Source organism: Sphaerodactylus townsendi, linkage group LG16 (assembly GCF_021028975.2).
Source record: "Sphaerodactylus townsendi isolate TG3544 linkage group LG16, MPM_Stown_v2.3, whole genome shotgun sequence".
Classification (NCBI taxonomy): Eukaryota; Metazoa; Chordata; class Lepidosauria; order Squamata; family Sphaerodactylidae; genus Sphaerodactylus; species Sphaerodactylus townsendi.
This window is the reverse complement of record NC_059440.1, coordinates 33626178-33639602: the sequence shown is the minus strand read 5'-3', so window position 1 is coordinate 33639602 and position 13425 is coordinate 33626178. Positions and strand designations below refer to the sequence as shown.

At 53.5% G+C, this 13425-nt stretch overlaps 1 protein-coding gene across 1 annotated transcript in view; it reads right to left on the bottom strand.

Moving 5' to 3' along the window:
• Positions 1-11718, bottom strand: part of LOC125445565 — a 101922-nt gene extending 90204 nt beyond the window's left edge. The window contains exons 1-2 of the mRNA XM_048518654.1: positions 10122-11718; positions 8269-8309 (exon numbers count right to left, since the gene is read on the bottom strand). Coding sequence (XP_048374611.1) covers positions 8269-8309; positions 10122-11079 — 999 coding nt within the window. The 5' untranslated portion in view covers positions 11080-11718. The remainder of the gene's footprint in view (positions 1-8268; positions 8310-10121) is intronic.
• Between the last annotated feature and the right edge of the window lie 1707 nt (positions 11719-13425).

Genomic DNA, 13425 nt, shown 5'->3' with positions numbered 1-13425 from the left:
GGGCTCAGATCTCAGCAGCCAAGAATCACTCCATGTGCAAAAACAAAACACATGTGAGAGCTGGCCTTGATTTGAACTCGGTCCCCTAAGAGAGGGCGAGTGAACATAGGCAGAGTGCACATTCAGCAGCTCCGGACACACACACACGCCCCGTTTTTCCACAGCCAGCTGTTCAAAAGCAAGATGCGAAATGATGAGAGATGCAGATGTCGGCTTACGCTGCTCAGTGTTTTCTTTCTGGCTGTTGACAGCTGAGGCAGAGGCCAAACACCTGCAGCTTTCCATGCGGCACGAAGATACAGAGATGAACGGCTCAAAGAACTTCCCCAACTGAATTTTTGCTTGTCATGCAAAGTGGTCGAACCCCGTGTGGGTGGGCAGAATGGCGCCGGCATGGTGACGAATCTACTTTTAGCAGGCCTCGCTCCCACAACCAGAAGAAGAAAAGTTTGGATTTATACCCTGCTTTTCTCAGCTGTAAGGAGCCTCAAAGCAGCTTACAAACTCCCCTTCCTCTTCCCACACCTTGGAGGCTGAGAGAGTTCTGAAGAACCATGACTAGCCCACGGTCACTCAGCAGGCCTCATGTGTAGGAGTGGGGGGGGGGGTCCGCCACTCACGTGAATGATGGGGAAGAGGCAGCTGTGATGGACAGCATAAAGTGCCCTTTCTAGAATCACATACTCAACCTAGCCCACCTCATAGGGTTGTTGGGAGGATAAATGGAAGAGAGGAGAATGATATGAGCTCCTGCTGAAGAGAACAGCAGGATATAAATAAATGTATAAATAAATATATTTGGTTAGGAAAGTCTATCTCAGGGGTCTGCAACCTGCGGCTCTCCAGATGTCCATGGACTACAACCCCCATCAGTCCCTGCCAGCATGGCCAATTGGCCATGCTGGCAGGGGCTGATGGGTTTTGTAGTCCATGAACATCTGGAGAGCCGCAGCTTCAGACCTCTGGTCTATATGCAAGAGGAAGGAAGCAACAGTAGTGAAAATCTGAAATGGAAAGTTCCTAGAAGGGCCACCCCACAAATACCCTAAACAGCCAAGCAAACAGACTCTTCCGAGGGCCCATCCTGAACAGTTAAGTGAGACCCTCATTACGGAGGCGGCAAGCACTTGTCTTTTCAGGGCAGGCAGGGGCTCCCCCTAAAGGTGTAACTCTCATCTATGCTTTTTCAGTGTTGTCAGTTTCTGCATGCAACTGCCAAGGGACGGGCACGTAAACCCACCTAAGCCAAAAGGCAAATCCCTGGCTAAGAAAGGCCTGTGTGAACCCAAGATTCCCCACATCAAAGTCTCACCCACTAGTAGGGCTAGATTTGAGTCCAGTAGCCCTTTGGAGATCAACTGCATTTTCAGCATACGAGCTTTCCACAATCACAGCTCCTTCCGTCAGATACAAGGAGAAACGGAGACCCCGGAGTCCTTCTATCCCCATCTGAATTAGCCCAAGGAAACCTTGACTCTTGAAAAGCTCAAACCCCAAAAATCTTAGTCCTGAAGGTGCCACTGGACGTGAATCTGCTCACGTGAGGCAGACCAACATGGCTACCCGCTGAAAGTATCTACAAAACTGGTTTTGCGCTGCTCTTCCGAAGAAGTCAGGAACAAAGTGCTCAGCCTGACAGATCTCGGTGACGAGGCGCCAGGGCTGAGACATTTACTTGGCAGACAGAAGTCCAGCTTCGATCTCTGGACCTGGGCAGGTGACACAGATGCCCCAAACCCTGCAAAAAAAAAAAAACACTGAGCGACAGGAGCCAATAGGCTCACTCGGCACAAAGGCGCTTTCTTTGTTCTTCTAGGAAGGATGGGGCATTCACGGGCAAACACGGCACAAATGAGTTTCGTTCTCAGCATCCTTGAACCAAGGATGGAAACTTATCCAGAGCACAGATTTTCCTACCAAGGCCTAATTAAAAAAAGAAAAATTCAGCTGCAGAAGAGGCTTCAGGCACAAGATGTGGCCGGAACCCGTTTCCTGCCGAGCTGTTTTCCAAACTCAGTCTATTGCCAGATGCAATTTCCTCTTCAAATCAATTCCTCCCACCGCAACCGCCCCCCCCTTTTCTGGGTGGCTGACGTGGTCTCTAACCGTTCACTGAAGTTGATTAAAGCCTCTGACACTACAAATTTGATTTGACACAAGGGGGAGGGCGGGGGGAGGACTGGATAAATTAAGTTTAATCTCTGCAGGAACAAGAATGCCAGACCACAATCTTCTGCCGTTCACCCCCTGGCCCGGCTCTATTGGGTGGGCACCGTGATTTATTCATCAACCGCCGCCTCCCCCTCACGCTGCTTAATTTTTAAAAATTATGGGCTTGATTATCAACAAGCATGCAATGCAGCATCTTGCCCTTGAGCAGGAAGAGGTATTTGTAGTAATCCTTAACCTACATTTACAGTTAAAGTAATTCCACTTGCTGCAATGGGGTTTCTCCCAAGAGTGAGAGCCGCCTGACAATTTGCAGGCTACAAACTTAGGCACCCTTACCCTTAAGAGGGCTCTACTTTGTGGGAAACGTGTAGAGGCTCAGGGCAGAAAACAAAGGGAAACTCAAAGACAGACCAGAAACATCAGTAAAGTGGAACGGGGGAATTGGCGGCAATTTTAGTAGTTGTAGAAGGGTGCAATCACAATGTCCTTTCCCAAAAAAACAATGGCCCCTTCCGCACATGCAAAATAATGCATTTTCAAACCATTTTCACAACTGTTTGCAAGTGCATTTTGCCATTCCACACAGCTTCAAAGAGCACTGAAAGTAGTTTGAAAGTGCATTATTCTGCATGTGCGGAATGAGCCAATGTTTATGTGTGTTCAGAATGCAGTCACAGGCAGTGGAGTGAAGAGTGCTTTGTTGATAAAAAGAAAGTTTTGGGAACTTGGGTATACCAGGGAGCCCTGCCGTTTGCTATGAACTGGAGCACGGTTCCTTCATTTTGCTGCTCAGCTTGAAGTGGGAAAGTACTCTGTACATCCTCAGAGATTTTCTTCATCATGCAGTCTTGCTTCTTTTCTTCATTTTCCAAACAGGTGCATGAGCACAAATGGGACAGTTCAAGGTAGCACTACCAACAGAACCTGCCAAGTGTGTTGTTCTATATACGGGCAGATGACCTTCTAGTTCAGCGGTTCCCAGCCGTTCCTTGGCATGCACAAATCAACAACAGTGCAAAAGCCATGGACTCACATTCACAGGCTTCACCACCCACTCTAAGGTCAGGGTCCTCAGGTTGGGAAACACTGTTCTGGTTCAACCCTGGTTCAATAGATGCCCGTCCCCCAGAGAATAGCTTCTGCTTCCTAGCTGGAGTTTTCCCCCATCCTCCATGAGAGGAAAATCCAAGAAGGTTTGAACTGCTAAAGCCCCTTTGGCAGGATCAACTGCTGAGTGCAGTCGGGGTGCACTGGGGCGTAGCTGCCCTCGACGGGAGATTGCATCGCTGGCCTAGTTGGTTGGCCATTGTTCTTTCGGCTTGCAGAGTTTGCTATTCCAAGAAAAGAACCCAAAGTTATGGCCACAACAACATTTTGAAAGGCGGGGGAGTGAACAGTGTTTGGTGGACGGCCTCCAGTAAGAATACTTGAGTAGTTAAACATTTCCTTGCTTTTGAAAAGTCTAACACAAACCCATCAAGATAACCTTCCAGCAGAAGTTAAACAGTAAAAGATAATGGCCTATATTCCAAAGCTGCGCACGCACGCACAAGTCCTGTTTTAGTCAGGAAACTGCACCCTTCCTCCCAATAGCAGGGAGACACCGTGAACCCTGAAATAGCGATTGAGTGCCACAGTCTCTAGGGAGTGAATTAAAATGGGGTAACTAACTTCTGCCCTGCTCTGGCTAGCCCAGGGGTCTCCGGAGCAGCCTTATACTGCGGCTCCGCGTGGCCTGGAGGTCAGAGGGTAGCATGGGCGTGTCCCTCCAGGAAAGGTGAGTGGAGGGGCCAAACTGGAGCTCCGGGTCAGTAGATCTTCAGGGCCATGGAAAACGGGTCCAAATGGCTCTTTGGGTGGTAAAGGTTGCTGACCCCTGGGCTAGCCCTACGCTCGCCTGGTCTCCTGAGATCACTGAAGCTAAGCTGGGTCAGCCATGGTTAGACTGTAGATGGGAACTCTCCAAGGAATGCCAGTTTCATGAGGCGGAGGTGGGCAATGGGAAACCACCTCTGAGGATCTCTTGCCTTGAAAACCCTACGGGGGTCACTGTATGTCAGTTGTAACTTGACAGCACATACAAAAAAATAAAACAGCGCACACGCACACATGCACACAAAGCAACCCTCGCTTGCCCTCTGGTTGCTCTCCAGGGCAGGAATTTTTACCAGATTTCATTAATGCAGTTTTGTTTAGAAAACCTCAATTTCTGACCTGAATTCTCCCCCCACAAGAAAATGCTGCACTCATATACTGTCCTGACCGCACCAATAAAACTGGATAAAATTATTGCTATTATAACCGATGCCTGTTTTAATGAAATGGCTTAATGAAAAAGCAATTGGAAACACCAGCAAACGACAGATGAAACAAAACAGCTTGCACGCAACAAACAAAAAACCTATTCATACACCCGTAGTCTAGAGGAATCCTCCCATGTGCTCACCAAGATCAAGCTTGTAAACAGACACAGAACCGGTCACCTCTGGTGAGTTAAGAAATCGATAGAAGCAGCCAGGCAGGGGAGAGTTACAAAATGTTGGCCCAGTCACCTTCCCCCCGCCCTTTTAAGCAACATATAATCAACACAGGAGTTTAGGAAGCTGAACTTATTTAAAGAAAAAAACATCACCACATTTTAACAATCAGCAAGATACAGCAGTTAGAGGAGGGGGATCCAACTCTGGCCTTCCAGATGTTCATGGGCCACGATTCCCATCAGCCCCTGCCAGCAATGGGAACTGTCATCCATGAACAGCTGGAGGACCAGAATTGGACACGGACATCTTTGCACAAACACACCCCAGATTCCCTGCATCTGGGTCAATTAGCAAGTTGACAGACTGACCATCAGTTTGTGTGCTGATATTTTTGGCAGACAGCCCTCAAAAATGGGCTATGAAGGACGCCTCATATAGATCCACATCAACTTCTTGCTGAGTGAAGCCACACAAAATTGCCTCAGTCAGACAGCCATCTACTGGGCCCTAATATGTCTCCGGGAGACCGCCACGTGCTGTAAAATTGTCAGCATTTGTTCCCTACGCGTCTGCAGTACTGCTCTTTTTTTGCCCAAAAGACAAATATTCCATTCAAATCTGCATTTATATGTAAATTGTACATTCATGTGGAGAATTTTATTTCCATCACAAACTGCACAACTGGAAAACTGAAATGAATCTGGCTTTTTTCAACGTCTCAGGACTGCCATCTCGGGAAAACCTGAATCGGTTCCAATTACTTTCTTTGTAATTATTAGAGCCCAAAACAGCAACACAGCCCACTGTTCCTAAGACGAAGAAGGCAGAAGGAGACACCAGCAACTCACAAGCCGAGCCAAACCACATTTCAAGGACTCCAAAACTATCACGCTGCTGCTCTAAAACAAACAGAGAATATCTTGGTGTTTCACTTATATTTCCAGCTAGTCACCATTCAAAGGAGTTGTAGTCTACCAGCTATTTTCAACCAACACTTTAAAACAGTGGTTCTCAACCTTCTTAATGACAATCATTAAGTGCTGTACCTTATGATTCTTGACAAATGTATTTTCTTTTATGTACACTGAGAGCATATGCACCGGAGACAAATTCCTTGTGTGTCCAATCACACTTGGCCAATAAAGATTCTATTCTATTCTATTCTATTCTATTCTATTCTATTCTATTCTATTCTATTCTATTCTTAATGCCGTGACCCTTTAATACAGTTCCTCATGTTGTGGTGACTCCCAACCCTAACATTTATCCATTTTACAGATGGAGAACACTGATGCAGAGAGTCTTAGGCGACCCCTGTGAAAGGGTCGTTCGACCCCCAAAGGGGTCACGACCCCCAGGTTGAGAACCACTGCTTTAAAATAAGCATCTGGAACAGAAGGACCTTAATAGTTCCTCCCCTTAGAGAGGGCTTGGGGGGGGGGATGGGAGATGGAAAATCAATAGGATGGTAAAAGATGCAAGCAACTCTCTGGAAGGGCTTCACCCTCTGCTACCTCATTTTCATTCTGTGTTTCTACCAGAGGTCCCCTGACTTGGGTGGTCCAGGCTGATTTCATCACACCTCAGTAGCTAACCAGAGTCAGCCCTGATTAGAACTTGGATGGGAGACCAGTCCCAAAAAGCCAAAGGCATATCTGTTGATCTCCCACCAGGTTGAACATCGTAGACCACGTGGGGGAGAATGGAGGTTTCACATGGGGGCAAAGTTGCCTCTGATATATTTGTGCAGCACAGTTGTAATTGGTGGAGGGGGCATTGCTCTGCCCAGTTCCTTGTTCAGCACAGAAGGGCCAAGCTGTTCACGTAAGACATGACCTCAACCAGAACAGCTGACATAATTCTCTCCCCATTTTGTTCTCACAAAGACCCAAGGTCACCCAGCAAGCTTCCATGACAGTTTGGATCTGGGTCTCCCAGACTGTCTCCAGCAGCATAATACAGCTCCCCTTGTGGGACTGATGGGTACCGTTCCCACTAGGAAACGGGGGAACCAACCCAGACATTCCCACAACAGCATGGGGACCTCTAGGGCGAGCTGCCATTTTTTTTCCCAACAGGAGCTATACCCACTGCCAGGTTCTTCAGCCTGGGTCTCCTTCCAATCATACCCAACCATGAGAAAGCGGAGCTATCCGTGGTGTTGACTGCAGTCCTCTCTTAGGATACAACTCAGTTATTTACTGAGAACTGGGCCAAACCACTTTGAGGGGGGTTTCCCTTGGAACACACCAACACAAACAGAACCCCTGCTCTGGTAGGAAGTGCTAAGTCACAGCCAACTTACAGCAAACCCCAGCCAGATTTCAAGAAGAGCGATGGTTTGCCTTTGCCTGTCTCTGCTTGGTGACCCTGGTATTCCTTGGAGGCCTCTCATCCAAGTACTAGCCAGGGTTGGCCCAGCTTAGCTTCCAAGATCTGGCTACCATGATCAGGTCAGACCAACATTGGCTGCCTCTGCACAGTGGCCCAGGGCTTCCGTGGTGGCCTTTCACTTAACTTCCTAGGTCTGAGGACACCAGACTTGTCTGGGCCATCCAGGCAAATGTGTCAGGAACGATGAGCTCCCTTTCAGAGGTCAGGAACCACAGGAATCGACTGCAACCACCGGCCAATGAACTTCATGCATAATTTAACACTTCTATAACCATATTTTCAAATGTTTCCGTACGAATATGCACTTTGCTTGTCAACAGCGCAGATGACCTCTTTTCCAGGAAGGCCGTGACATCATGCAAGCCTCAGACAGTTCTCAGACAAGCAATTGCACAAACTGAAACAGCGGCTGCGCTGCTGCGTACATGCATCATGTCCTCTCAGTGTTAAATAACCTGGAATCTTGATTCGTTCTTTGCTCCCTGTATGCAACATGAATTAGACACCTGCCCACAGGTAAACCTTCCTTTCTGGAAATCCTTACTTAAGAGTACAACAAGTCAGTTTAGAAATATGTTAAGAGGTAAAAATTAATCGGCATGAAATGATCTTGACTGTAGCACCCGCGCTCACACATTTACATGCGCCTGAGACCGCAAGTGCCCCTAACAGAGATATTCCTCCCCTCCAAAAAAAACCCCATAAAACATTTCAAAGCAGCCCCCTGCTTGTTTCTTAAGGTGGGGTTTTTATTTGGTCAGACTTTTATTCCACCAGGGTGCCCTCGACACAATTAGGTTTGTTTATTTTATTCTCCACTTGTTCTAGGCCAGTGATTTCCCGGTTCGGAACAGGATAAAAAGACAGCAAGATAAGAGGAGCTGATGGACAGTTGGCAAATTGTAATTTCTTCCCCCTTCGACCCTCCTGAATGAGGAATGAGCTCCTCACGTGTCACTACACGACTTCGCTTGCCAGAGCTGCAAGGGCCCTGATTCTTTCTGAACCTAGGCACTTGCACAAGAACTTGACAACTCCCCCCCCCCTCCTGCTTCCCTCCACATCACAATCCTAACAAATCAACAAAATAGAGGTTAATGAGATAGGAACTGAATTAAAAACAGATTATTATTATTATTATTTTGGTTTTGGGTTTTAACAATAATCTTACCACTGGAGACGAAATTCGACACCCAGGGCAATCACAGATTGGAGGATGTACCTGTAAGATTCCTTTGGACATAAGAGTCTTCAAACTTTTTCCTGGAAGCAGGCAATTTGGGAGAGAGAAAGAGAGAAGGGGAAAAAAAGGGGGGGTTAGCTTGTCTTGTTTTGTGTCAAAACAACACACAGACCTGCCCCCCTCCCTCCCTCCCCCATGCCCTCTGGAGTCTGGGCTGGTACCTTCCTTGAACGTCTACTGCTCCCCCAGCCAAGAAAGAGAGACCAGGGGGTTCTCACTAGTCCCCCTCCAACCTTGCTAAAGAGCACCAGCCCGGCTGAAAATAGCCCCCCCCCTCCCCGAGCAGAGGCGATGCTCCAGGAGTCTGAACACACACACCCGCGCCTGGCCACGATCCCAGCTTGCCCCCCCTCCCCCGGCACCATGAAAGAAGCAGGCGGTGGCAGCGAACCCCTGCTGCAAGAGAGACCCCAAAGATCGGGAGGGCGGAGAGCCGGTGGCTGGGCTCCCGCGGCCGAGGCTTCCGAGCAGCAGGCAGCCCTCCCGGGGCGGAGGGGGAGGGGGGAGAAGGAGAGCGCATCCTTGGCGCCCCAGCCCTCCCCCTCCCTCCCTCCCTCCCCCCCGGCGATCAATCCAGCCCGCCGGGTGTCAGTCACCTCCTAATGGCTCCTGCGACCCGCGGCGCGGCCAGTCTGCGGCTAATGGCAGGTCAGGGCGGCGGCTGCCACCCCCCCCCCCCCCCACGCTCACCCGCCCCCCCTCCTTCCCGCTCCACTTGGCCGGGCGGGGCGACCCGGGCTGAGGCTGAGCGGAGCCCGGACCGGGAAGCGGGGGAGGAATGGGTGGGGGGGTGTAAGTGAAGGGGCGGTAGGGAGCCCCCTGCGGCGTTGGCAGCTACCCACCTGCCTGGGCGCGGAGGCAGCTCCGGACTGGGCGGCCGCTGCGCTCGCGTTCCGGGGTGGTCTAGTTCGCAGGAGCATCCGAAGTGGCTCCCCCCACCCGCCGACGCAGCGCCTCCCTCCCTCCCACACCCCCCCCCCACGCCGTGCGAAGAAGAAGGAGACACCCCCGCGGGTAGCCGGGCACAGCCCCGCCCGGCAGACCCTCCGGCCGCCCCCCACCACGACATGTCCCGCGGCGGCGGCTCCGCGCCCCCGACTCCCAGTCAGGGCCGAGCCCCGCCGGCCCCCCCGCGGGGAGCGGGCAGAACAGAGGGCATTGACCCCAGCCAAGCACCCACCCCCTCTGGGAGCCACCCCGCACCTCTTCGCCAGACTTCGCCGCCTCGCCCCCCAAGCTCCAGCGCCCCACGGCCAGCGCTCCACGCACCCACCAGAAAGCGCCGCCGCGGGCCGACAGACTTGCGTCGTCCCCCCCCCCCGCCACCCCGGTCGCCCCGCGTGCATCACGCGCCAGACAGACAGACCCGCACCTCCGCTCGCTCGCCCGGCCTCCCCCGCAACTTCCCAGCCGGGCGGGGAGAAACTTCTGCGCGCCGCTTTCCCGGCGTCCGCGCCGCTCCTGCCCGCCCACGCGCAAACAGACACCCCCCCCCCGCAACACACACACACAAGACACACGAACTACGCCCCCCCGCCAGCAGGTTGGCCCAGGCGGTGGAGCCGGGCGCTGGGCCAAGGGGGGCCCTCGGAGTGGCCAGGGGCACCCCCACCCCCCCACACACACTCCGGACCCCGGTCAATTTGCCCACCGCCCCACTTGTCAAGCGCCAGAACGCTCAGCGGCAGCGCCGCTCCACTCCAGCGTACCAAGCAGAGTCTCTGCACATGCACAGAGTGCCTTTCCCAACAAACACAGCAGCGCGCAGCGGCTAGGCAAAAGCCGCTCTCCGCGGTGCCTGTCGCCCCCCTGCCCGAGTCCCCGCGCCGTACCTTTGTGTCGGATGCTGCGCTTCCAGTCCTTGGCGGTCTCCCTGCCGCTGACGAACTGGAACTCGTTGGGGGTGAGCCACTCGCCGCGGTGGCGGATGGAGGGCCCCTTGCTGCCCTGGCAGAGCTTGTGGATGTAGAGCAGCGCCTTGTTCTCGCCGCACTCCACCTCCAGGCACGGCTCGCCCCCGTCCAGGAACGGCTGGAAGTCCGGCACCGACGAGAACCGCTCCGCCAGCAGCACCTCCTCCGCCAGCGGCGCCGCGTGCGAGTGGGCGGCGGCGGCGGCGGCCGGCGGGGCCTCGGCGAAGCCCAGGTAGGCGCGCGGGGGCTGCGGCGGGGGGTGCGGGAGCTGCGGGTGCTGGTGCGGGTGCTGCGGGTGCGGGGCGAAGAGCTGCTCGTAGGGCGGCGGGGGGTGCGGGGTCACCACGGGGATGGCGGCGGCGGCCAAGGGCACCAGGTAGCCCGGCAGGGTCTCCATGGGCTGGTTGAAGGCGGCCAGCGCCAGCTCCTCCCGGTCCGGCCGCTCGCGCTTGATGGCCGGCATGCTGCTGCCGCTGCCGCCGCTGCTGCTCCCCCCGCCGCCGCCGCCGGCCTCCTCTCCGGCGCGCCCGGCGAGTGGGCTGCACAGGCTGCTGCTGGTGGGGCTGGCGGAGCTGCTGGCGACGAGGCGCCCGCAGGAGCACAGGCGGAGCAGGCGGCGGCAGCAGCAGCAGCCACAGCACCTGGCGGGCGCCGCCGCCGCCGGCCGCCACTCCTCGCCTCGCCAAGCGGCTGCCCAACGGCGCGGCTCGGGGGCGCCGCCGGGATCCCGCGGACGGGGGCACCACGCCGCCCAGCAGCCGCCTACTGCGCCCGCCGCCGCCGCCGCCGCCGCCGCCACCCCCGGCTCCCCACCGCCGCCGCCTGCACGGCTGCACAGCTCAGGATGACCCGCCGCGGGGAGAAGCAGCCCTGACATCTCGGCCCGGGCGACGCCGCCGCCGACGCCGCCGCCCTCATCGCCGCCGCCGACGCCGCCGCCGCCGGAGACATGCTTTCGGTCGCCAAAGGTTTATTGATTCGCCCCCGCCCGCCCCCCCTGCCGCCGCCGCCGCCGCCGCCGATCGACCCAGCCTCCTCCCCGCCCCCCACCCCCAAAGCGCGCCGCGCCTCCAGCCCCGGCCTGGACCCCGCTCGGCCTGCCCGCCGCCTCTTGCTGCCCGGGGGGTTTGCAACTCTTGGCAAAGGGCTCAGCGTCGCCACTTTGCCCCTTTGAGAGGGCTCCGCCGCGGCGACGCTTTGCAACGGGTGGGTCCCCGGCCCTTCTCTTGGGGGGGGCACCAACTTTCCCACTTCTGCTCACCCCCCTTCCACGTGTGCACCTGCAAAGTGGCCGGCCCCCCCCCCCCCCCCGGTTTCTTATGACTGGGGCTGGAAATGCGACTTTTTCCCCCCCTGCAAGGGTCACGGAACCGAGCCCCCCACCCCCGGACCAGGCATGGGGGGCACAGCAGGGTTTTGATCCCCCCCCCCCTACAACGTATATATTTGATCTGTGCTCGACAGAAGTCCTGGTGGAGTTCAGAGCGACTCCGACCAAACTGGCTTCGCTTTCCTCGCCGCTTCTCTAACTTGGCCCATTTAAACAGCACGGCGAGAGAAAGAGAAGTGGAGGGCGGGGGCTGACTCGGAGAGGGGGGTGAGCGACGGGCGGCCGCTTTCCTCGGCGAAGGCGCGGAGTTAATAACATGATCCCTTCACTTGTCGGCACAGGCTTACCCTGCTAGGCGGGGGCATTAGAGCCTTCGCCGCCCCAGCACCTTTTTTTCCAGGGCGGGGCTCCCTGGTCTTAGGAGGGGCGGAACACCTTTCCTTTTTGTCAAAAGCAAGACTTGAGCCCCAGCAACTTTCTTTTTCTAAAGGAAGCTTTTGCTGGGGGTCTGTATCCAGTTACAACACAGCCAAACAAGGCAATTTGTTTACTTTTGAAAACTTGTGTCCCATGAAAACTCTTGTCAATTGAGGCAACTTCCAGAATTAAAGCCTGTTGCCCCCCTGCCTGAGTCCCTGCATCCTACCTTACAAACTTCAGCTGTTACTGACAAATGAATTACTATCAATAAATTGGCAGAATCAGATAGACGCTGGTGAAAATAAATAGGCAGAGCAAAATATCTGCCTGCATTAAATAGGCAGAGCAAAATATTACTAATATTACATTAAATTAAAGGTACATTCAATTATGTACATTAAATTGACAGGTCAGAGCGAGGCTGCGAACTCCAGAACGCTCCTAAAGCTTTGCTATTCACTTCCGTGTTTGGATATTATACCCCACTTATATTTGGATATTTATACCCCACTTTTCTCCCCAGAGGGACTAAATGTACCTTACATGTTCATTCTCCCCATCTCCATTTTATCTTCACAACAACCCTGCGAGGTGGTTAGGCTGAGCCCAACTCAGGTTGGGAATGGGTGGGTTAAACTTAAATAAAATAAAAATAAATGAGAGAGAGAGAGAGACCCCAAGAGCTTCCACTGCAGGAGGAGGAAACCTAAGCAGTCTAAAGAGCAAATCACATTTTATGTAATGGGTGTGCCTGCCTTCAAGTCACAACCGACTTATGGCAACCCTTTCACACTTCCATTTCACACTTCCATGTCGTGATTGAAAGGGATAGCAAGGGAGAGCCAGCGTGGTATAGTGGTTAAGAACAGGTGCACTCTAATATGGAGAACCGGGTTGGATTCCCTGCTCTGCCACTTGAGCTGTGGAGGCTTATCTGGTGAACCAGATAAGCTTGTGCACTCCAACACATCAGCTGGGTGACCTTGGGCTAGTCACAGTTCTTTAGAGCTCTCTCAGTCCCACCCACCTCACAGGGTGTTTGTTGTGGGGGGGGGGAGGGAAAAGAGAATATAAGCCCCTTTGAGTCATCTTACAGTAGAGAAAGGAGGGGATATAAATCCAAACTCTTCTTCTTCTAAGTAGGGATTTGAAAATAGATTTCCCATGTCTTAGTCCAACACCTTCACCTCTATTCCACAGGTGTCAAACTCACGCCACTCCAGATGTTATGGACTACAGTTCCCATCATCCCCTGCCAGCATCATGCTAACATCTGGAGGACTGCGAGTTTGACACCTATGCATTCCATCCTGGCTCTCATAATATCGTACTGATACTGTTGTATGCATTATACTGGCATTATTTGCTTTCTACTCTTGTTTGTAGGTATTATGCCTTTTTATTACATTGTTTTTAATGTTGTAATCTGCCTTGAGTCATAGCAAGAAAGGCAGACTATAAACAAAGTAAATA